This window comes from Entelurus aequoreus, linkage group LG04 (assembly GCF_033978785.1).
Source record: "Entelurus aequoreus isolate RoL-2023_Sb linkage group LG04, RoL_Eaeq_v1.1, whole genome shotgun sequence".
NCBI lineage: Eukaryota > Metazoa > Chordata > Actinopteri > Syngnathiformes > Syngnathidae > Entelurus > Entelurus aequoreus.
The window spans coordinates 512604-538528 of NC_084734.1; the positions used below are offsets into that span (position 1 = coordinate 512604).

The 25925-nt window shown below is 38.0% G+C and overlaps 1 protein-coding gene across 2 annotated transcripts in view; it reads left to right on the forward strand.

Moving 5' to 3' along the window:
* The window catches only part of LOC133648161 (rho guanine nucleotide exchange factor 6-like), a 119238-nt gene extending 95204 nt beyond the window's left edge, over nt 1-24034 (forward strand). Inside the window, exons 18-22 of one of the 2 annotated variants that reach the window (XM_062043943.1) lie at nt 15273-15369; nt 18157-18243; nt 20879-20978; nt 23014-23086; nt 23167-24034. In XM_062043943.1, coding sequence (XP_061899927.1) covers nt 15273-15369; nt 18157-18243; nt 20879-20978; nt 23014-23086; nt 23167-23292 — 483 coding nt within the window. In that variant the 3' untranslated portion in view covers nt 23293-24034. The remainder of the gene's footprint in view (nt 1-15272; nt 15370-18156; nt 18244-20878; nt 20979-23013; nt 23087-23166) is intronic. The other variant, XM_062043944.1, reaches the window with a different exon arrangement.
* Nucleotides 24035-25925: the final 1891 nt, after the last annotated feature.

The window sequence follows — 25925 nt, forward strand, 5'->3', positions numbered from 1 at the left end:
CCACCCTTTTTTCCGGCGACTACTTTTCAACCCACTTCAACCGTCAAATAATTCCTCTTAATCAGGACAAAAAAACAAACTTGTTTGTTGAACTGGAAAAATTCCCACAATGGAACTGCTGCTTTAAATGGGACAATGAAAAAGGAGGATCAGCTCCAAATTCAAGTCTTTTAATATTTTCTAAAAAAAAATTCCCACTTTTCCCAAAATTCACACATTTTCATGAAATTCCCATTGAAATCAATGGGACATTTTTCAAAGTTCCACAATTTTTCATCCAATTCAAACCGTTCTGACTCCAAAATATTCAACATTTTGAAAATTGTGTGCTCTCCTTCGACAATTTAAATTTTTTTTCCGGATTTTTAAGAATTCCCAGTTTTCAGGGACATTTTTCCTCATTCAAAATGAATGGGACATTTTTGTACAATTTCCACATTTTTCAACCCATTCCAACCATTCCACCTTCAACACATTCCACCATCCTGGACATTCAAACTATCGTTTTTCCAAGTTAAAAAAAATTCCAGGATTTTCCAGAATTCCAGGTTTTGCAAAGCCCTATTTCCACCCTTTTTTCTGGCGACTACTTTTCAACCCACTTCAACCGTCAAATAATTCCTCTTAATCAGGACAAAAAACAAACTTGTTTGTTGACCTGGAAAAATTCCCACAATGGATCAGCTCCAAATTCAAGTCTTTTAACATTTTCTAAAAAAAAAATTCCACTTTTCCCAAAATTCACACATTTTCCATGAAATTCTCATTGAAATCAATGGGACATTTTTCAAAGTTCCACAATTTTTTATCCGATTCAAACCGTTCCGACTCCAAAATATTCAACATTTTGAAAATTGTGTGCTCTCCTTCAACAATTTAAATTTTTTTTCCGGATTTTTAAGAATTCCCAGTTTTCAGGGACATTTTTCCCCATTCAAAATGAATGGGACATTTTTCCAAGTTGCACTATTTCCACATTTTTCAACCCATTCCAACCATTCCACCATCCTGGACATTCAAACTATCGTTTTTCCAAGTTAAAAAAAATTCCAGGATTTTCCAGAATTCCAGGTTTTGCAAAGTCCTATTTCCACCCTTTTTTTCCGGCGACTACTTTTCAACCCACTTCAACTGTCAAATAATTCCTCTTAATCAGGACAAAAAAACAAACTTGTTTGTTGACCTGGAAAAATTCCCACAATGGATCAGCTCCAAATTCAAGTCTTTTAACATTTTCTAAAAAAAAATTTCCACTTTTCCCAAAATTCACACATTTTCATGAAATTCCCATTGAAATCAATGGAACATTTTTCAAAGTTCCCCAATTTTTCATCCGATTCAAACCGTTCCGACTCCAAAATATTCAACATTTTGAAAATTGTGTGCTCTCCTTCAACAATTTAAATTTTTTTTCCGGATTTTTAAGAATTCCCAGTTTTCAGGGACATTTTTCCCCATTCAAAATGAATGGGACATTTTTCCAAGTTGCACTATTTCCACATTTTTCAACCCATTCCAACCATTCCACCATCCTGGACATTCAAACTATCGTTTTTCCAAGTTAAAAAAAAATTCCAGGATTTTCCAGAATTCCAGGTTTTGCAAAGTCCTATTTCCACCCTTTTTTCCGGCGACTACTTTTCAACCCACTTCAACCGTCAAATAATTCCTCTTAATCAGGACAAAAAAACAAACTTGTTTGTTGACCTGGAAAAATTCCCACAATGGATCAGCTCCAAATTCAAGTCTTTTAACATTTTCTAAAAAAAAATTTCCACTTTTCCCAAAATTCACACATTTTCATGAAATTCCCATTGAAATCAATGGAACATTTTTCAAAGTTCCCCAATTTTTCATCCGATTCAAACCGTTCCGACTCCAAAATATTCAACATTTTGAAAATTGTGTGCTCTCCTTCAACAATTTAAATTTTTTTTCCGGATTTTTAAGAATTCCCAGTTTTCAGGGACATTTTTCCCCATTCAAAATGAATGGGACATTTTTCCAAGTTGCACTATTTCCACATTTTTCAACCCATTCCAACCATTCCACCATCCTGGACATTCAAACTATCGTTTTTCCAAGTTAAAAAAAAATTCCAGGATTTTCCAGAATTCCAGGTTTTGCAAAGCCCTATTTCCACCCTTTTTTCCGGCGACTACTTTTCAACCCACTTCAACCGTCAAATAATTCCTCTTAATCAGGACAAAAAAACAAACTTGTTTGGTGACCTGGAAAAATTCCCACAATGGATCAGCTCCAAATTCAAGTCTTTTAACATTTTCTAAAAAATTTTTTCCACTTTTCCCAAAATTCACACATTTTCCATGAAATTGTCATTGAAATCAATGGGACATTTTTCAAAGTTCCACAATTTTTCATCCGATTCAAACCGTTCCGACTCCAAAATATTCAACATTTTGAAAATTGTGTGCTCTCCTTCAACAATTTGAATTTTTTTCTCCGGATTTTTAAGAATTCCCAGTTTTCAGGGACATTTTTCCTCATTCAAAATGAATGGGACATTTTTGTACAATTTCCACATTTTTCAAATTATTCCAACCATTCCACCTTCAACACATTCCACCATCCTGGACATTCAAACTATCGTTTTTCCAAGTTAAAAAAAAAATTCCAGGATTTTCCAGAATTCCAGGTTTTGCAAAGCCCTATTTCCACCCTTTTTTCCGGCGACTACTTTTCAACCCACTTCAACCGTCAAATAATTCCTCTTAATCAGGACAAAAAAACAAAGTTGTTTTTTGAACTGGAAAATTTCCCACAATGGAACTGCTGCTTTAAATGGGACAATGAAAAAGGAGGATCACCTCCAAATTCAAGTCTTTTAACATTTTCTAAAAAAAAAATTCCACTTTTCCCAAAATTCACACATTTTCCATGAAATTCTCATTGAAATCAATGGGACATTTTTCAAAGTTCCACAATTTTTCATCCGATTCAAACCGTTCCGACTCCAAAATATTCAACATTTTGAAAATTGTGTGCTCTCCTTCAACAATTTAAACTTTTTTTCCGGATTTTTAAGAATTCCCAGTTTTCAGGGACATTTTTCCTCATTCAAAATGAATGGGACATTTTTGTACAATTTCCACATTTTTCAACCCATTCCAACCATTCCACCATCCTGGACATTCAAACTATCGTTTTTCCAAGTTAAAAAAAAAATTCCAGGATTTTACAGAATTCCAGGTTTTGCAAAGCCCTATTTCCACCCTTTTTTCCGGCGACTACTTTTCAACCCACTTCAACCGTCAAATAATTCCTCTTAATCAGGACAAAAAAACAAAGTTGTTTTTTGAACTGGAAAATTTCCCACAATGGAACTGCTGCTTTAAATGGGACAATGAAAAAGGAGGATCACCTCCAAATTCAAGTCTTTTAACATTTTCTAAAAAAAAAATTCCACTTTTCCCAAAATTCACACATTTTCCATGAAATTCTCATTGAAATCAATGGGACATTTTTCAAAGTTCCACAATTTTTCATCCGATTCAAACCGTTCCGACTCCAAAATATTCAACATTTTGAAAATTGTGTGCTCTCCTTCAACAATTTAAACTTTTTTTCCGGATTTTTAAGAATTCCCAGTTTTCAGGGACATTTTTCCCCATTCAAAATGAATGGGACATTTTTGTACAATTTCCACATTTTTCAACCCATTCCAACCATTCCACCATCCTGGACATTCAAACTATCGTTTTTCCAAGTTAAAAAAAAAATTCCAGGATTTTCCAGAATTCCAGGTTTTGCAAAGCCCTATTTCCACCCTTTTTTTCCGGCGACTACTTTTCAACCCACTTCAACCGTCAAATAATTCCTCTTAATCAGGACAAAAAAACAAACTTGTTTGTTGACCTGGAAAAATTCCCACAATGGAACTGCTGCTTTAAATGGGACAATGAAAAAGGAGGATTACCTCCAAATTCCTCAGGACAAGCTAAAGTCATCAGCCCGGAGGTTGGGTCTTGTTGGGTGTTCCAACAGGACAGTGACCCCAAACACACCTCAAAAGTGGTAAAGGAATGGCTAAATCAGGCTAGAATGAAGGTTTTAGAATGGCCTTCCCAAAGTCCTGACTTAATTAAACGTGTGGACAATGCTGAAGAAACAAGTCCATGTCAGAAAAGCAACACATTTAGCTGAACTGCACCAATTTTGTTATTTTTTTGTAAACCAATTTATGGGTTGCTAGTATTTAGTTAGATTTTGGAGTTTTTTTTTATTTTTATAAAGAGCAACCCATTTTCTGGGTTAAAAGGGTATTATTTGAACTCAATTTCTGGGTTTTCAAAATGATGCACCATTTTTGGGTTGTTTTTCAAAGAGCAACCCATTTTCTGGGTTAAAAGGGTATTATTTGAACTCAATTTCTGGGTTTTCAAAATGATGCACCATTTCGGGTTGCTTTTCAATGAGTGACCCATTTTTGGGTAAAGGTGGTAAAGGAATGGCTAAATCCCGCTAGAATTAAGGTGTTAGAATGGCCTGCCCAAAGGACAATGCTGAAGAAACAAGTCCATGTCAGAAAAGCAACACATTTAGCTGATTTGCACCAATTTTGTCAAGAGGAGTGGTCAAAAATTCAAGCGGAAGAAACTAAAATTTGGGTTGAGAGCCTCCCCACACACTAAAAAATGCTGGGTTATTTTTTTGTAACCCAATGTATGGGTTGCTAGTATTTAGTTAAATTTTGGAGTTATTTTTTTTATAAAGACCAACCCATTTTCTGGGTTAAAAGGGTATTATTTGAACTAAACTTCTGGTTTTTTTTTTCAAAATGATGCACCGTTTTTGGGTTGTTTTTTAATGAGTAACCCATTTTTGGGTAAAGAAATGGCTAAATCCCGCTAGAATTAAGGTGTTAGAATGGCCTGCCCAAAGGACAATGCTGAAGAAACAAGTCCATGTCAGAAAAGCAACACGTTTAGCTGATTTGCACCAATTTTGTCAAGAGGAGTGGTCAAAAATTCAAGCAGAAGAAACTAAAATTTGGGTTGAGAACCTCCTCACACACTAAAAAATGCTGGGTTATTTTTTTGTAACCCAATTTATGGGTTGCTAGTATTTAGTTAGATTTTGGAGTTATTTTTTTTATAAAGACCAACCCATTTTCTGGGTTAAAAGGGTATTATTTGAACTAAACTTCTGGGGTTTTTTTTTCAAAATGATGCACCGTTTTTGGGTTGTTTTTTAATGAGTAACCCATTTTTGGGTAAAGGAATGGCTAAATCCCGCTAGAATTAAGGTGTTAGAATGGCCTGCCCAAAGGACAATGCTGAAGAAACAAGTCCATGTCAGAAAAGCAACACATTTAGCTGATTTGCACCGATTTTGTCAAGAGGAGTGGTCAAAAATTCAAGCAGAAGAAACTAAAATTTGGGTTGAGAGCCTCCTCACATACTAAAAAATGCTGGGTTATTTTATTGTAACCCAATTTATGGGTTGCTAGTATTTAGTTAGATTTTGGAGTTATTTTTTTTTTTATAAAGAGCAACCCATTTTCTGGGTTAAAAGGGTATTATTTGAACTAAACTTCTGGGTTTTTTTTTTCAAAATGATGCACCGTTTTTGGGTTCTTTTTTAATGAGTAACCCATTTTTGGGTAAAGGAATGGCTAAATCACGCTAGAATTAAGGTGTTAGAATGGCCTGCCCAAAGGACAATGCTGAAGTAACAAGTCCATGTCAGAAAAGCAACACATTTAGCTGATTTGCACCAATTTTGTCAAGAGGAGTGGTCAAAATTTCAAGCAGAAGAAACTAAAATTTGGGTTGAGAGCCTCCTCACACACTAAAAAATGCTGGGTCAATTTTTGTAACCCAATTTATGGGTTGCTAGTATTTAGTTACATTTTGGAGTTATTTTTTTTATAAAGACCAACCCATTTTCTGGGTTAAAATGGTATTATTTGAACTAAACTTCTGGGTTTTTTTTTCAAAATGATGCACCGTTTTTGGGTTGTTTTTTAATGAGTAACCCATTTTTGGGTAAAGGAATGGCTAAATCCCGCTAGAATTAAGGTGTTAGAATGGCCTGCCCAAAGGACAATGCTGAAGAAACAAGTCCATGTCAGAAAAGCAACACATTTAGCTGAACTGCACCAATTTTGTTATTTTTTTGTAAACCAATTTATGGGTTGCTAGTATTTAGTTACATTTTGGAGTCATTTTTTTATAAAGACCAACCCATTTTCTGGGTTAAAAGGGTATTATTTGAACTAAACTTCTGTTTTTTTTTTTCAAAATGATGCACCGTTTTTGGGTTCTTTTTTAATGAGTAACCCATTTTTGGGTAAAGGTGGTAAAGGAATGGCTAAATCCCGCTAGAATTAAGGTGTTAGAATGGCCTGCCCAAAGGACAATGCTGAAGAAACAAATCCATGTCAGAAAAGCAAAACATTTAGCTGAACTGCACCAATTTTGTTATTTTTTTCTAAACCAATTTATGGGTTGCTAGTATTTAGTTAGATTTTGGAGTTATTTTTTTTTTATAAAGAGCAACCCATTTTCTGGGTTAAAAGGGTATTATTTGAACTCAATTTCTGGGTTTTCAAAATGATGCACGATTTCGGGTTGCTTTTCAATGAGTGACCCATTTTTGGGTAAAGGTGGTAAAAGAATGGCTAAATCCCGCTAGAATTAAGGTGTTAGAATGGCCTGCCCAAAGGACAATGCTGAAGAAACAAGTCCATGTCAGAAAAGCAACACGTTTAGCTGATTTGCACCGATTTTGTCAAGAGGAGTGGTCAAAAATTCAAGCAGAAGAAACTAAAATTTGGGTTGAGAGCCTCCCCACACACTAAAAAATGCTGGGTTATTTTTTTGTAACCCAATTTATGGGTTGCTAGTATTTAGTTAGATTTTGGAGTTATTTTTTTAATAAAGAGCAACCCATTTTCTGGGTTAAAAGGGTATTATTTGAACTAAACTTCTGGGTTTTTTTTTTCAAAATGATGCACCGTTTTTGGGTTCTTTTTTAATGAGTAACCCATTTTTGGGTAAAGGAATGGCTAAATCACGCTAGAATTAAGGTGTTAGAATGGCCTGCCCAAAGGACAATGCTGAAGAAACAAGTCCATGTCAGAAAAGCAACACATTTAGCTGATTTGCACCAATTTTGTCAAGAGGAGTGGTCAAAATTTCAAGCAGAAGAAACTAAAATTTGGGTTGAGAGCCTCCTCACACACTAAAAAATGCTGGGTCAATTTTTGTAACCCAATTTATGGGTTGCTAGTATTTAGTTACATTTTGGAGTTATTTTTTTTATAAAGACCAACCCATTTTCTGGGTTAAAATGGTATTATTTGAACTAAACTTCTGGGGTTTTTTTTCAAAATGATGCACCGTTTTTGGGTTGTTTTTTAATGAGTAACCCATTTTTGGGTAAAGGAATGGCTAAATCCCGCTAGAATTAAGGTGTTAGAATGGCCTGCCCAAAGGACAATGCTGAAGAAACAAGTCCATGTCAGAAAAGCAACACATTTAGCTGAACTGCACCAATTTTGTTATTTTTTTGTAAACCAATTTATGGGTTGCTAGTATTTAGTTACATTTTGGAGTCATTTTTTTATAAAGACCAACCCATTTTCTGGGTTAAAAGGGTATTATTTGAACTAAACTTCTGGTTTTTTTTTTCAAAATGATGCACCGTTTTTGGGTTCTTTTTTAATGAGTAACCCATTTTTGGGTAAAGGTGGTAAAGGAATGGCTAAATCCCGCTAGAATTAAGGTGTTAGAATGGCCTGCCCAAAGGACAATGCTGAAGAAACAAATCCATGTCAGAAAAGCAAAACATTTAGCTGAACTGCACCAATTTTGTTATTTTTTTCTAAACCAATTTATGGGTTGCTAGTATTTAGTTAGATTTTGGAGTTATTTTTTTTTTTATAAAGAGCAACCCATTTTCTGGGTTAAAAGGGTATTATTTGAACTCAATTTCTGGGTTTTCAAAATGATGCACGATTTCGGGTTGCTTTTCAATGAGTGACCCATTTTTGGGTAAAGGTGGTAAAAGAATGGCTAAATCCCGCTAGAATTAAGGTGTTAGAATGGCCTGCCCAAAGGACAATGCTGAAGAAACAAGTCCATGTCAGAAAAGCAACACGTTTAGCTGATTTGCACCGATTTTGTCAAGAGGAGTGGTCAAAAATTCAAGCAGAAGAAACTAAAATTTGGGTTGAGAGCCTCCCCACACACTAAAAAATGCTGGGTTATTTTTTTGTAACCCAATTTATGGGTTGCTAGTATTTAGTTAGATTTTGGAGTTATTTTTTTAATAAAGACCAACCCATTTTCTGGGTTAAAAGGGTATTATTTGAACTAAACTTCTGGGTTTTTTTTCAAAATGATGCACCGTTTTTGGGTTGTTTTTTAATGAGTAACCCATTTTTGGGTAAAGGTGGTAAAGGAATGGCTAAATATCGCTAGAATTAAGGTGTTAGAATGGCCTGCCCAAAGGACAATGCTGAAGAAACAAGTCCATGTCAGAAAAGCAACACATTTAGCTGAAGTGCACCAATTTTGTTATTTTTTTCTAAACCAATTTATGGGTTGCTAGTATTTAGTTAGATTTTGGAGTTATTTTTTTTTTTATAAAGAGCAACCCATTTTCTGGGTTAAAAGGGTATTATTTGAACTCAATTTCTGGGTTTTCAAAATGATGCACCATTTTTGGGTTGTTTTTCAAAGAGCAACCCATTTTCTGGGTTAAAAGGGTATTATTTGAACTCAATTTCTGGGTTTTCAAAATGATGCACCATTTCGGGTTGCTTTTCAATGAGTGACCCATTTTTGGGTAAAGGTGGTAAAGGAATGGCTAAATCCCGCTAGAACTAAGGTGTTAGAATGGCCTGCCCAAAGGACAATGCTGAAGAAACAAGTCCATGTCAGAAAAGCAACACGTTTAGCTGATTTGCACCGATTTTGTCAAGAGGAGTGGTCAAAAATTCAAGCAGAAGAAACTAAAATTTGGGTGGAGAGCCTCCCCACATACTAAAAAATGCTGGGTCAATTTTTGTAACCCAATTTATGGGTTGCTAGTATTTAGTTAGATTTTGGAGTTATTTTTTTTATAAAGACCAACCCATTTTCTGGGTTAAAAGGGTATTATTTGAACTAAACTTCTGGGGTTTTTTTTCAAAATGATGCACTGTTTTTGGGTTGTTTTTTAATGAGTAACCCATTTTTGGGTAAAGGGATGGCTAAATCCCGCTAGAATTAAGGTGTTCGAATGGCCTGCCCAAAGGACAATGCTGAAGAAACAAGTCCATGTCAGAAAAGCAACACGTTTAGCTGAACTGCACCAATTTTGTCAAGAGGAGTGGTCAAAAATTCAAGCAGAAGAAACTAAAATTTGGGTTGAGAGCCTCCTCACACACTAAAAAATGCTGGGTTATTTTTTTGTAACCCAATTTATGGGTTGCTAGTATTTAGTTAGATTTTGGAGTTATTTTTTTTATAAAGACCAACCCATTTTCTGGGTTAAAAGGGTATTATTTGAACTAAACTTCTGGGTTTTTTTTCAAAATGATGCACCGTTTTTGGGTTCTTTTTCAATGAGTGACCCATTTTTGGTCAAAGGTGGTAAAGGAATGGCTAAATCCCGCTAGAATTAAGGTGTTAGAATGGCCTGCCCAAAGGACAATGCTGAAGAAACAAGTCCATGTCAGAAAAGCAACACATTTAGCTGATTTGCACCAATTTTGTCAAGAGGAGTGGTCAAAAATTCAAGCAGAAGAAACTAAAATTTGGGTTGAGAGCCTCCCCACACACTAAAAAATGCTGGGTTATTTTTTTGTAACCCAATTTATGGGTTGCTAGTATTTAGTTAGATTTTGGAGTTATTTTTTTATAAAGACCAACCCATTTTCTGGGTTAAAAGGGTATTATTTGAACTAAACTTCTGGTTGTTTTTTTTTTAAAATGATGCACCGTTTTTGGGTTGTTTTTTAATGAGTAACCCATTTTTGGGTAAAGGAATGGCTAAATCCCGCTAGAATTAAGGTGTTAGAATGGCCTGCCCAAAGGACAATGCTGAAGAAACAAGTCCATGTCAGAAAAGCAACACATTTGGCTGAACTGCAGCAATTTAGTGGTCAAGTGGTCCAGCAGAAGCTTGTGGATGGCTACCAAAAGTGGTAAATTTGCCAAATATTAACATTGTATACTTTTGACCCTCACATTTTCAGTAGAGCCATAATAAATTCATAAAAGAAGCAAACTTCATGAATGTTTTTTTGTGAGCAACAAGTATGTGCTCCAATCACTACATCACAAAAAATAGAAATGATTGTAAAGTCAAGACAGCCATGACATGATGTTCTTTACACGTGTATGTACACTTATGACCACCACTGTGTGTGTGTGTGTGTGTGTGTGTGTGTGTGTGTGTGTGTGTGTGTGTGTGTGTGTGTGTGTGTGTGTGTGTGTGTGTGTGTGTGTGTGTGTGTGTGTGTGTGTGTGTGTGTGTGTGTGTGTGTGTGTGAGAACAATCACGCCTGGCTCTTTGTGGTTTCCTGTACGAGCTTGCATGTGTGCTGTATTCTATGTTTCCTGTGATAAATGTCCCTCGCTTGGTTGAAAAAGCACAAGCAGAGAAGCTGATTGTTGATGGCCTGTCCGTCAAAACAAGAAAGTGTATTCGTTGTTTCAAGACTATGAGACACAAGATCAGATTGTGCCCTTTTTAAGCTCCAATTGGTGTGTTCATTGGTGAGCCAATATGCCACACATGATGGTGTAGAAGTCACAGTTTGTATTATTATAATGCTAATATACGCCATTATAACATCTTCCATACCTTTTTGTATGAGCCTAATCACATCATTTTACCCTTTTTAAATAGTCGCATTGTTCAGCTTTTTAAGGCGCTACGGGAGGAATGAATGCACTTTAGGACAAAATATCAACAAAGACCTCCCAGTTGGTGACTTTATTCAATATTTACTAGAGATGTCCATATCTGACATTCGCTTTACCAGATAAAACTGCATCCTCGAGCCTGCTGTCCTGAGGGACACTTCGGATGGAACCAGCTACTAGATGGTTCGATATTATCGGCCGATATATGCGTTAAAATGTAATATCGGAAATTATCGGTATGGTTTTTTTTTATTATCGGTATCGTTTTTTTTTTATTTATTTTTTTTTTTATTTTATTTTTTTTAAGAACCCAATTTTTATTTTTTTATTTTTATTTTTGGTGTTCATTTTAACGGCCATTTGCTTCTGGACTTAATAGCAACAGGAGATGGTTCGATATTATCGGCCGATATATGCGTTAAAATGTAGTATCGGAAATTATCGGTATCGTTTTTTTTTATTATCGGTATCGTTTATTTTTTTTTTTAAGAACCCAATTTTTTTTTTTTTTTTTTTTTTTTTGGTGTTCATTTTAACGGCCATTTGCTTCTGGACTTAATAGCAACAGGAGATGGTTCGATATTATCGGCCGATATATGCGTTAAAATGTAATATCGGAAATTATCGGTATGGTTTTTTTTATTATCGGTATCGGTTTTTTTAAATTTTTATTTTTATTTTTTTTTATTTTTTTAAGAACCCAATTTTTTTTTTTTTTTTTTTTTTTTTTGGTGTTCATTTTAACGGCCATTTGCTTCTGGACTTAATAGCAACAGGAGATGGTTCGATATTATCGGCCGATATATGCGTTAAAATGTAGTATCAGAAATTATCGGTATCGTTTTTTTTTATTATCGGTATCGTTTTTTTTTTTTTATTTATTTATTTTTTAAGAACCCTATTTTATTTTTTATTTTTTTGGTGTTCATTTTAACGGCCATTTGCTTCTGGACTTAATAGCAACAGGAGATGGTTCGATATTATCGGCCGATATATGCGTTAAAATGTAATATCGGAAATTATCGGTATCGTTTTTTTTTTTTATCGGTATCGTTTTTGGGTTTTTTTGGTGTTCATTTTAACGGCCATTTGCTTCTGGACTTAATAGCAACAGGAGATGGTTCGATATTATCGGCGGATATATGCGTTAAAATGTAGTATTGGAAATTATCGGTATCGTTTTTTTTATTATCGGTATCTTTTTTTTTTTTTTTTTTTTTAAGAACCCTATTTTTTTTTATTTTTTTTTGGTGTTCATTTTAACGGCCATTTGCTTCTGGTCTTAATAGCAACAGGAGATGGTTCGATATTATCGGCCGATATATGCGTTAAAATGTAGTATCGAAAATTATCGGTATCGTTTTTTTTATTATCGGTATCGTTTTTTTTTTTTTTTTTTTTTTTTTAAGGACCCTATTTTTTTTTATTTTTTATTTTTTGGTGTTCATTTTAACGGCCATTTGCTTCTGGACTTAATAGCAACAGGAGATGGTTCGATATTATCGGCCGATATATGCGTTAAAATGTAGTATCAGAAATTATCGGTATCGTTTTTTTTATTATCGGTATCGTTTTTTTTTTTTGTTTGTTTTTTTTTAAGAACCCTATTTTTTAAATTTTTTTTTGGTGTTCATTTTAACGGCCATTTGCTTCTGGACTTAATAGCAACCGGAGATGGTTCGATATTATCGGCCGATATATGCGTTAAAATGTAGTATCGGAAATTATCGGTATCGTTTTTTTTTTATTATCGGTATCGTTTTTTTTTTGTTTTTTTTCTTAAGAACCTTTTTTTTTTTTTTTTTTTTTTTTTTTTGGTGTTCATTTTAACGGCCATTTGCTTCTGGACTTAATAGCAACAGGAGATGGTTCGATATTATCGGCCGATATATGCGTTAAAATGTAGTATCGGAAATTATCGGTATCGTTTTTTTTAATTATCGGTATCGTTTTTTGTTTTTTTTAAGAACCCTATTTTTTTATTTTTTTATTTTTTTTTTTGGTGTTCATTTTAACCGCCATTTGCTTCTGGACTTAATAGCAACAGGAGTGACTTTTTTTTTTTAGCTCCGAATGAGAAACATAAAAAACACAAGATACACTTACAATTAGTGCACCAACCCAAAAAACCTCCCTCCCCCATTCACACTCATTCACACAAAAGGGTTGTTTCTTTCTGTTAATAATATTCCACAGTATGTGGAATTAAATGATGGAATGGATTAAGTAAAGAAGTTAAAAATTGTACTGACATGATCCAGTTTAAGAGGTTGTTTAAATTAATTAATAGTGCTTACAAAGTACAAAGAAGAAGAATTATGAGAAAAACTTCCAACCTTATTGAAAATATTCTTCATCTCAGTATGTTAATAATGACTGAATTAATTAATTACATATTACAAACTGTTGTATATACTAATTCATAGATGTTATTTTATTAAAAATAAATGTGTTCATGTTCGAAATAAACTAAAAGAAAGAAAAAGAAAGAATATTCTGGTTCCTACATTATATATCAATATATATCAATACAGTCTGCAAGGGATACTGCTCCACTAATAGTACTAACCTTTAACAGTTAATTTGACTCATTTTCATTCATTACTAGTTTCTATGTAACTGTTTTTATATTGTTGTACTTTCTTTTTTATTCAAGAAAATGTTTTTAATTTATTTATCTTATTTTACTAATTTTTAAAAAAAGTACCTTATCTTCACCATACCTGGTTGTCCAAATTAGGCATAATAATGTGTTAATTCCACGACTGCATATATCGGTTGATATCGGTATCGGTAATTAAAGAGTTGGACAATATTGGATATCGGCAAAAAGCCATTATCGGACATCCCTAATATTTACTATATATTTATATAATCAATAATTCATTGATCAGCTGTTTTGTTTAGTTTTTCATTATCTTGGCGAGTATGCGTTCAATTACGTGGAAAATGTTTTGGGAAAGCCCTCTTTTTAAACCCCAAAAATCAAAATTGCGCTTTAGCGCCCCCTAGGTAGAAAACTGCCTGTAACTCCCACTAGGAAGGTCGTAGAGACATGAAACAAATGAAAAGACGGTGGTCCCGATAGCAATATTTTGGTACCGGTACCAGAATGTATTTCGATACTTTTCTAAATAAAGGGGACCACAAAAAATATCATTATTGTCTTTATTGTAACAAAAATTTTTTACTGTACATGAAACATAAGTTTATTATAGTCATTTAGTCCTTAAATAAAATAGTGACAACTTGTCTTTTAGTAGTAAGTAAACAAAGAAAGACTCCTAATTAGTCTGCAGTAACATATTGTGTCATTTATACACCTATTATTTTCTACACATTATGAGGGACAAACTGTAAAAAATGGATTATTAATCCACTTGTTCATTTACTGTTAATATCTGCTTATTTTCTGTTTGAACATGTTCTATCTACACTTCTGTTCAAATGTAATAATCACTTATTCTTCTCTTCTTTTGATACTTAGTTTTGGATGATACCACACATTTAGGTATGGATGCGATACCAAGTGGTTACAGGATCATACATTGGTCATATTCAAAGTCCTCATGTGTCCAGGGACGTGTTTACTGACTTTATAAACATAATATGAATTTAAAAAAAAAGGAAAATAGATTTTGTGACAATAAAAAATATAGATGTAATCATAGTGGTATCGACTAGATACGCTCTTGTACTTGGTATCATTACAGTGGATGTCAGGTGTAAATCCACCCGTGGCCTTTTTTTTACATTGTGACGGCGGTGAGCTATTGTATCCTCCTACGGTGTGTAGTGAAGCATGTTTAGCTATTCCTCGTACTCCAGTGATAATGCTACTTGTAAGAAACAGAGGCCAGGATTAGTGATTTAGAAGTAGCAGCTCTTCCTGAGGGTGTTTCAGTGTTATAACTTCACCTTTATCTTGACTTTTGACACCAAAATGCGTCCGTTCTCCCTTTTCTGTCTACACACTGTGTCTGCTTGCAAGTACTCTGTGCGCGCGCGCTGCCCAACACGCTCCTCTGCTCCTAAAACCAGCAACGTCACCACGTAAAGACGCGCTGCCACGCCCGTTAAAAAACAATAACATGGGTAAGCGGTACTTTTCAAAGAGAGTATAGTACCGGTTTTGATTGATTAGTACAGGTTGTACAAAGTCCAAACGGCTAGTTTGGAGGAAGTATGAAATGATACTGGACTAAAGCAGATGTAAGGTGATAACATGCAGGACAAATGGTTTGATTGACAAGCTGCAGGAGAAGTTTTTATGCCTTTTGTTGTCCTGCTGCTGCCGTGTACTTGCTGCTTTTCCTTTGGACCTTCACGGTGACTTGTTGGTTGGTCTTCCAGCGCAGTGTGACATGACTGACTGTGTCCCTGCTCCTCCAGGACTCCAGCAAGAGCCCACGGCCCATCAAGAAGTTCCTGCCTGGAAACAGGAAGAAGGAGAGGAAGCCTTCAGATGACGAGCTCCACACCAGGAAAAGTAGGACCCTATTTTTTTTTTTTTGGTGTTCATTTTTACGGCCATTTGCTTCTGGACTTAAAAGCCACAGGAGTGACTTTTTTAGCTTTGAATGAGAAAATACATGAAATATAACCACCGGACATGTTGACCTTACAATGGTTGAACTAATCAGTGCTAACAAAATAAAAGTTTCAAAAAAAGTACCTCGGCATAATGTACTTAAAACACTTATTGACACAATGAATATGCTTTGACCTAAACTACTGGTCTAAAGATGTATTGCACTGTAATAAACATGTTTTATTACATTTTATTTGGCACAAAAGCACACACTCTGTGGTGGTAAAATGAGTGTAAAAGGTCAAAAAGTAAATTAAAACCCAATAAAAAGGAAAAACTGAATTGTATTGTTTTACATTGCTATTGTTATTTAAATGTATTTCTTTTATATGTATTCTTCTTCTTCTATTTTTCGTGGTTTATTTGTAATTTATGTCCGTTTTTTTGTATTTATACACTACCGTTCAAAAGTTTGGGGTCACATTAAAATGTCCTTATTTTTGAAGGAAAAGCACTGTACTTTTCAATGAAGATAACTTTAAACTAGTCTTAACTTGAAAGAAATACACTCTATACATTGCTAATGTGGTAAATGACTATTCTAGCTGCAAATGTCTGCTTTTTGGTGCAATATCTACAGAGGCCCATTTCCAGCAACTATCACTCCAGTGTTCTAATGGTACAATGTGTTTGCTCATTGGCTCAGAAGGCTAATTGATGATTAGAAAACCCTTGTGCAATCATGTTCACACATCTGAAAACAGTTGAGCTCGTTACAGAAGCTACAAAACTCACCTTCCTTTGAGCAGATTGAGTTTCTGGAGCATCACATTTGTGGGGTCAATGAAACGCTCAAAATGGCCAGAAAAAGAGAACTTTCATCTGAAACTCGACAGTCTATTCTTGTTCTTAGAAATGAAGGCTCGAACACAAAATTGTTTGGGTGACCCCAAACTTTTGAACGGTAGTGTATATAACGTTGAGTTTTGGCGGTAGAATAAATACTTAGGTTTTCAAATAAATGAATAATGGTGTTATTAATCGAGATTAGAATATCCATCAAAATAATCAGGATTATTATCCTTGCCATGATTGTCCTGCTCTAATGTACATAAAAGTCATTTACTAGATTACTCCTTACTAGTAAAAGTCACGTCTTATTGGCCACCATTAAGGAAAATGGCAATTCTGCAACACAAGTGGACTAAAATGACTGACTTTTCACAGAAATTACCACTTTGGGTGTTTAATGATCAGTGGACATGTGTAGGCAACCATGCAGTAACTGTCCACTTTGACTTCAGCCAGCACTTTTGAGCAAAAAGAAGAAGATGGTGGACTGATGGAAGTGATGTGATGTGTGGGACTGATGGAAGTGATGTGATGTGTGGGACTGATGGAAGTGATGTGATGTGTGGGACTGATGGAAGTGATGTGATGTGTGGGACTGATGGAGGTGATGTGATGTGTGGGACTGATGGAAGTGATGTGATGTGTGGGACTGATGGAGGTGATGTGATGTGTGGGACTGATGGAAGTGATGTGATGTGTGGGACTGATGGAGGTGATGTGATGTGTGGGACTGATGGAGGTGATGTGATGTGTGGGACTGATGGAAGTGATGTGATGTGTGGGACTGATGGAGGTGATGTGATGTGTGGGACTGATGGAGGTGATGTGATGTGTGGGACTGATGGAAGTGATGTGATGTGTGGGACTGATGGAGGTGATGTGTGGGACTGATGGAAGTGATGTGATGTGTGGGACTGATGGAAGTGATGTGATGTGTGGGACTGATGGAAGTGATGTGATGTGTGGGACTGATGGAAGTGATGTGATGTGTGGGACTGATGGAAGTGATGTGATGTGTGGGACTGATGGAAGTGATGTGATGTGTGGGACTGATGGAGGTGATGTGATGTGTGGGACTGATGGAAGTGATGTGATGTGTGGGACTGATGGAAGTGATGTGATGTGTGGGACTGATGGAAGTGATGTGATGTGTGGGACTGATGGAAGTGATGTGATGTGTGGGACTGATGGAGGTGATGTGATGTGTGGGACTGATGGAAGTGATGTGATGTGTGGGACTGATGGAGGTGATGTGTGGGACTGATGGAAGTGATGTGATGTGTGGGACTGATGGAAGTGATGTGATGTGTGGGACTGATGGAAGTGATGTGATGTGTGGGACTGATGGAAGTGATGTGATGTGTGGGACTGATGGAAGTGATGTGATGTGTGGGACTGATGGAAGTGATGTGATGTGTGGGACTGATGGAAGTGATGTGATGTGTGGGACTGATGGAAGTGATGTGATGTGTGGGACTGATGGAAGTGATGTGATGTGTGGGACTGATGGAGGTGATGTGATGTGTGGGACTGATGGAAGTGATGTGATGTGTGGGACTGATGGAAGTGATGTGATGTGTGGGACTGATGGAGGTGATGTGATGTGTGGGACTGATGGAGGTGATGTGTGGGACTGATGGAGGTGATGTGATGTGTGGGACTGATGGAAGTGATGTGATGTGTGGGACTGATGGAGGTGATGTGATGTGTGGGACTGATGGAGGTGATGTGATGTGTGGGACTGATGGAGGTGATGTGATGTGTGGGACTGATGGAGGTGATGTGATGTGTGGGACTGATGGAGGTGATGTGTGGGACTGATGGAGGTGATGTGATGTGTGGGACTGATGGAAGTGATGTGATGTGTGGGACTGATGGAGGTGTTGTGTGCAGGCACGGTGGCTCTGGAGGAGGATGCTCAGATCCTGAGAGTGATTGAGGCCTACTGCACAGGAGCCAGCCTGCACTCTGCTACCACAGGTATGTTACCTATGCATCCTTTCAGGGCCACGGGCAGGATGGAGCCTATCCCAGCAGGACCTTGGATGGATCATCTGTCAATCACAGGGCACATAGACCGCCAATCATACAAAAGCCAAAAGCAGTGAAGTTGTCACGTTGTGTAAATGGTCAATAAAAAGACCTATTATTATTATTAGGGTCCGCTAGTACAAAGGACAAAGGACCCTATTGAATTTGTAAGGTTTTATTATTATTAGGGTTCGCATGTACCCTGTATAAAGGACTCCCACAGGGAGTCCTTTATACAGGTACAAAGGAACCTATTGAAATTGTAAGGTTGATAATTATTCCGCAGCTTTGCGCACTACTTTGCCCCCCTTAACATGCTTCAAAACTCACCAAATTTTATACACACATAGAAAAACTGGGACAGCACACTTTAGTAAAAAAAAACAAACCCCAAAAATCAAAATTGCGCTCTAGCGCCACCTAGGAAAAAAACAAAAACAAACTGCCTGTAACTCCAACTTGGAAGGTCGTAGGGACATGAAACAAAAACCTGTACGTAGGTCTCACTTAGACCTACAATTCATAATTTCACATCCTCGGGCAAAAACCAACAGGAAGTTGGCAATTTCCCCTTCAACACAAAAAATGACTAAAAACACAAATTTTTGCCTCTTTTTGAGCTGTAATTTGACCCCCTTAAAATACTTCAAAACTCATCAAAATTTTTACACACATTGGGACTGGTGGAAATTGCGATCTAAAAAAAAAACCGAACCCCAAAACTCAAAATTGCGCTCTAGCGCAATTTTTGAATAAAACAGAGACAAAACTGCTTCTCAGAGGAAAACACAGACAAAACTGCTTGTAACTTCCGGTAGGAACGTCTTAGAGACATGAAACAAAAACCTCTACGTAGGTCTCACCTAGACCTACATTTCATAGATTGACATCCTTCAGCAAAAATCAACAGGAAGTTTGCTATTCCTCCTTCAAAACAAAATTTTTGTTACAACTAGGAAGGTCGTAGAGACATGAAACAAAAACCTTTATGTAGGTCTCACTTAGACCTACAATTCATAATTTCACATCCTCGGGCAAAAACCAACAGGAAGTTGGCAATTTCCCCTTCAACACAAAAAATGACTAAAAACACAAATTTTTGCCTCTTTTTGAGCTGTAATTTGACCCCCTTAAAATACTTCAAAACTCATCAAAATTTTTACACACATTGGGACGGGTGGAAATTGCGATCTAAAAAAAAAACCCGAACCCCAAAACTCAAAATTGCGCTCTAGCGCAATTTTTGAATAAAACAGAGACAAAACTGCTTCTCAGAGGAAAACACAGACAAAACTGCTTGTAACTTCCGGTAGGAACGTCTTAGAGACATGAAACAAAAACCTCTACGTAGGTCTCACCTAGACCTACATTTCATAGATTGACATCCTTCAGCAAAAATCAACAGGAAGTTTGCTATTCCTCCTTCAAAACAAAATTTTTGTTACAACTAGGAAGGTCGTAGAGACATGAAACAAAAACCTTTATGTAGGTCTCACTTAGACCTACAATTCATAATTTCAACATCCTCGGGCAAAAACCAACAGGAAGTTGGCAATTTCCCATTTTAGACAAAAATGTACTAAAAACACTGCTTTTTACGTCTTTGACCTCTAATTTGACCCCCTTGAAATACTTCAAAACTCACCAAACTTCTCACACACATTGGGACTGGTGGAAATTGCGATCTAAAAAAAAACCGAACCCCAAAACTCAAAATTGTGCTCTACATAATTTTTGAAAAAAACAGAGAAAAAAACTGCTCCTCAGAGGAAAACTCAGACAAAACTGCTTGTAACTTCCGGTAGGAACGTCTTAGAGACATGAAACAAATACCTCTATGTAGGTCTCGCCTAGACCTACATTTCATAGATTGACATCCTTCAGCAAAAATCAACAGGAAGTTTGCTATTCCTCCTTCAAAACAAAATTTTTGTTACAACTAGGAAGGTCGTAGAGACATGAAACAAAAACCTTTATGTAGGTCTCACTTAGACCTACAATTCATAATTTCAACATCCTTGGGCAAAAACCAACAGGAAGTTGGCAATTTCCCATTTTAGACAAAAATGTACTAAAAACACTGCTTTTTACGTCTTTGACCTCTAATTTGACCCCCTTAAAATACTTCAAAACTCACCAAACTTCTTACACACATTGGGACAGTTGGAAATTGCGATCTAAAAAAAAAAAACCGAACCCCAAAACTCAAAATTGTGCTCTACATAATTTTTGAAAAAAACAGAGAAAAAACTGCTCCTCAGAGGAAAACTCAGACAAAACTGCTTGTAACTTCCGGTAGGAACGTCTTAGAGACATGAAACAAATACCTCTATGTAGGTCTCGCATAGACCTACATTTCATAGATTGACATCCTTCAGCAAAAATCAACCGGAAGTTTGCTATTCCTCCTTCAAAACAAAATTTTTGTTACAACCGGTCACCAAACATCGTCGGTTAATTGACTAATGGAATATCAGCCCAGGCCTCTAACTACTGTGAGAATGCTGCACAAAGCAGCTGTGCAGTCTGGAGGGGATGTCCCACTCCCACTCCCACTCCCACATGACCGTGTTTGTCTTCTCAGCGGTACGTAAAGACTGCAGCCTTCAGGTTCTCCTTCCAGAGGAGGAGAAGATCATCGTGGAGGAGATGAAGAGCAACGGCCAGACGGTCATTGAGGAGAAGTAAGCACGTCGCATTCAAAACTCAGTACAATTGACAAAGACAAAAAATGTCAGCTGCAATAAATAATAAACAATATTTAATATTGTTCATCATTTATTGCAGCTGACATTTTTTGTCTTTGTCATGAATAAGTTGAGAATGGTAACTTTTAGAGTGACTAAGGTCTGACATGTTTAGTAACTTTACCGGTGGCAGTAGCCGGACCAAGATGGCAACCTGGATGTGACACACCCACAGACTTTCTAATTGGTCAAACGGTGGAGGGTGGGGCATGGAAATGAAAACAACAACAAGATTTCGGGGCTGTAAATCAAATTTTTGAAATAAGCATATGAACTACTGTTATCAGTTATATTGGAAAAGAAGATAATTTATTAATGCGTTTTGACATTTAATTTAATGATGACTTGACATGACATTATTACATATAGCTCCTTTAAAAAATATAGAAAACATCCTCATTTAATTGCAGTACTCAAATCCCCAAACAAACAAAAAACTTGAACATGTTTTGTATCCAAATAACTCATTCGCTTGTTTGAAGATCACCAACAACACTTACTAAATATTGTTTATTATTTATTGCAGTTGACATTTTTTGTCTTTGTCATGAATAAGTTGAGAATGGTAACTTTTAGAGTGACTAAGGTCTGACATGTTTAGTAACTTTACCGGTGGCAGTAGCCGGACCAAGACGGCAACCTGGATGTGACACACCCACAGACTTTCTAATTGGTCAAACGGTGGAGGGGCGGGGCATGGAAATGAAAACAACAACAAGATTTCGGGGCTGTAAATCCAATTTTTGAAATAAGCATATGAACTACTGTTATCAGTTATAGAGGTATTGGAAAAGAAGATGATTTATTAATGCCTTTTGACATTTAATTTAATGATGACTTGACATGATATTATTAAAAATAGCTCCTTTAAAAAATATAGAAAACATCCTCATTTAATTGCAGTCCTCAAATCCTCAAACAAACAAAAAACTTGAACATGTTTTGTATCCAAATAACTCATTCGCTTGTTTGAAGATCACCAACAACACTTACTAAATATTGTTTATTATTTATTGCAGCTGACATTGTTTGTCTTTGTCATGAATAAGTTGAGAATGGTAACTTTTAGAGTGACTAAGGGCTGACATGTTTAGTAACTTTACCGGTGGCAGTAGCCGGACCAAGACGGCAACCTGGATGTGACACACCCACAGACTTTCTAATTGGTCAAACGGTGGAGGGGCGTGACATGGAAATGAAAACAACAACAAGATTTCGGGGCTGTAAATCCAATTTTTGAAATAAGCATATGAACTACTTTTATCAGTTTTAGAGGTATTGGAAAAGAAGATGATTTATTAATGCCTTTTGACATTTAATTTAATGATGACTTGACATGACATTATTACATATAGCTTCTTTAAAAAATATAGAAAACATCCTCATTTAATTGCAGTCCTCAAATCCCCAAACAAACAAAAAACTTGAACATGTTTTGTATCCAAATAACTCATTCGCTTGTTTGAAGATCACCAACAACATTTACTAAATATTGTTTATTATTTATTGCAGCTGACATTTTTTGTCTTTGTCATGAATAAGTTGAGAATGGTAACTTTTAGAGTGACTAAGTTCTGACATGTTTAGTAACTTTACCGGTGGCAGTAGCCGGACCAAGACGGCAACCTGGATGTGACACACCCACAGACTTTCTAATTGGTCAAACGGTGGAGGGGCGGGGCATGGAAATGAAAACAACAAGATTTAGGGGCTGTAAATCTAATTTTGAAATGAGAATACAAACTACTGTTAGTCCTCATGTTTGTTTCCGCCTTTGTCAAGTGCTTTTATTTTAGCGGTTTCAGACAAAACACACTATACATTTGGACTTGCACACACCAAAATACGCATTCATGAAGAAGTATTTCTCTATCAAGGTGCTGGCACTCGCAGTTTTTTTTGGCCCCGTGTGGGCTTATTCTGCAGTACATTTGACCCCAATAGTGCCTGATGTCTGAATCTCCTCACAAAGATGTGTCCACTCCTCCAGGAGCTTGGTGGACGCCGTGTACGCCTTAAAGGATGAAGTCCACGAGCTGAAGAAGGTACGTGAAGGACCGCCATCTTCTTGACGCGACTCACTCAGCCTTTTTCCTGCCAATGACTCCCAACTTGTGTGTGTCAGGAGAACAAGTGGATGAGACAGTTCCTGGAGGAGGAGCAGAAGTCCCGCAAAGAACTGGAGAGGGCGGTCCGAAAACTGGCCAAGCAGAAGAACGACTGCACCTGGGATGAGGGGGTCGGCCATTGAACACACACACACACACACACACACACACACACACACACACACACACACACACACACACACACACACACACACACGTCACTCTATAGCATGTTATATTAGCATAATGCTAGCTGTCCAATGAAAGGGGTGTCTTATTGTGTGCGGTCCTGGAAGATACACACTTCCCATTGGTCAGCATCTTCATCACCAGATCAAGTGATTTGGAAAAAAAAAAAAAAAAAAGCTTGCATATTATAAGTTTAAAAAAAACAAAAACGAAAGCTATTTGTTTTGGCGTTTTCACACGCTTCTGTTACCATGGCAACTATTTTTACCTTCTGCTGCCAGGACCCTGGTCAGGTGTGTCCCTGACCCTGGTCAGGTGTGTCTGCAGGATCAGCTTTTATGTCTTTTTCAGCCTTTTGGACTCACATCACAGCATAATGTTGGATTCCACCAAACTGCTCCATAAGAGGCCAGGTGGGCACGCGGGGGCGTGGGGTCTTGCACGGCTGGCAGCGGGACTTGTGGGACTCCAACCCGCGTGTGATTTTTGAACATTTTTCTGACTTTTGCCGACTATTCCCACTTTTCTCCCCGCCTTCCCGTGGGACTTGGCTGGGCGGCGGCAGGACTTGTGGGACTCGAACCCAGGTGTGATTTTTAACAATTTTTCTGACTTTTGCCGACTATTCCAACTTTTCTCCCCCCCTTCCCGTGCGACTTGGCTGGGCCCAAAATGTCCAAAACGCACCCAGCCAAGTCCCACGGGAAGGGGGGGGAGAATAGTTGGCAAAACTCAGAAAATGTTTCTAAATTCACACCCGGGTTCGAGTCCCACAAGTTCCGCCGCCAGCTGCGCAAGTCCCAGGATGCCCGGAATGTCCAAAACGCACCCAGCAAAGTCCCACTGGAAGGCGGGTAGAAAAGTCTGCAAAATTCCCAATTTTGTCCAAAGTACCTACCCGGGTTCCAGTCCCACAAGTCCCGCCGGATGCCGGTATGTCCAAAATGTCCAAAACGCGCTCAGCCAAGTCACTTTTCTCCCCGGGAAGGTGGGGAGAAAAGTCGGCAAAAGTCCCAAAAATGTTAAAAATACCTCCCCAGGTTCCAGGCCCACAAGTCCCGCCGCCGACTGCAAGTCCCGGGATGCCCAAAATGTCCAAAACGCACCCAGCAAAGTCCCACTGGAAGGCGGGTAGAAAAGTCTGCAAAAGTCCCAATTTTGTCCAAAGTACCTACCCGGGTTCCAGTCCCACGAGTCCCGCCAGACGCCGGCATGTCCAAAACGCGCCTAGCAAAGTCCCACGGGAAGGCGGGTAGAAAAGTCGGCAAAAATCCCAATTTTGTTCAAAATACCTACCCAGGTTCCAGTCCCGCCGCCAGCTGCACAAGTCCCGGGATGCCCAAAATGTCCAAAACGCGCCCAGCAAAGTCCCACTGGAAGGCGGGTAGAAAAGTCTGCAAAAATACACAATTTTGTCCAAAGTACCTACCCGGGTTACAGTCCCACGAGTCCTGCCGGACGCCGGCATGTCCAAAATGTCCAAAACACACCCAGCAATGGTGCACAGGAAAGAGGGGAAAAGGCAGCCAAAATCGTCAAAAGTCCCAATTTTTTCCAAAGTACCTACTCGGGTTTCAGTCCCACGAGTCCCACCGGACGCCGGCATGTCCAAAATGTCCAAAACGCGCCTAGCAAAGTCCCACGGGAAGGCGGGGAGAAAAGTGAGAAAAGTCGGCAAAAGTCCCAAAAATGTTCAAAGTACCTACCCAGGTTCCAGTCCCACGAGTCCCGCCAGACGCCGGCATGTCCAAAACGTGCCTAGCAAAGTCCCACGGGAAGGCGGGTAGAAAAGTTGGCAAAAGTCCCAAAAATGTTCAAAGTACCTACCCGGGTTCCAGTCCCACGAGTCCTGCCGGACGCCGGCATGTCCAAAATGTCCAAAACACACCCAGCAATGGTGCACAGGAAAGAGGGGAAAAGGCAGCCAAAATGGTCAAAAGTCCCAATTTTGTCCAAAGTACCTACCCGCGTTCCAGTCCCACGAGTCCCACCGGACGCCGGCATGTCCAAAATGTCCAAAACACACCCAGCAATGGTGCACAGGAAAGAGGGGAAAAGGCAGCCAAAATGGTCAAAAGTCCCAATTTTGTCCAAAGTACCTACCCGCGTTCCAGTCCCACGAGTCCCACCGGACGCCGGCATGTCCAAAATGTCCAAAACGCGCCTAGCAAAGTCCCACGGGAAGGCGGGGGGGGAAGTCGGCAAAAGTCCCAAAAATGTTCAAAGTACCTACCCAGGTTCCAGTCCCACGAGTCCCGCCAGACGCCGGCATGTCCAAAACGTGCCTAGCAAAGTCCCACGGGAAGGCGGGTAGAAAAGTTGGCAAAAGTCCCAAAAATGTTCAAAGTACCTACCCAGGTTCCAGTCCCACGAGTCCCGCCAGACGCCGGCATGTCCAAAACGTGCCTAGCAAAGTCCCACGGGAAGGCGGGTAGAAAAGTTGGCAAAAGTCCCAAAAATGTTCAAAGTACCTACCCAGGTTCCAGTCCCACGAGTCCTGCCGGACGCCGGCATGTCCAAAATGTCCAAAACACACCCAGCAATGGTGCACAGGAAAGAGGGGAAAAGGCAGCCAAAATGGTCAAAA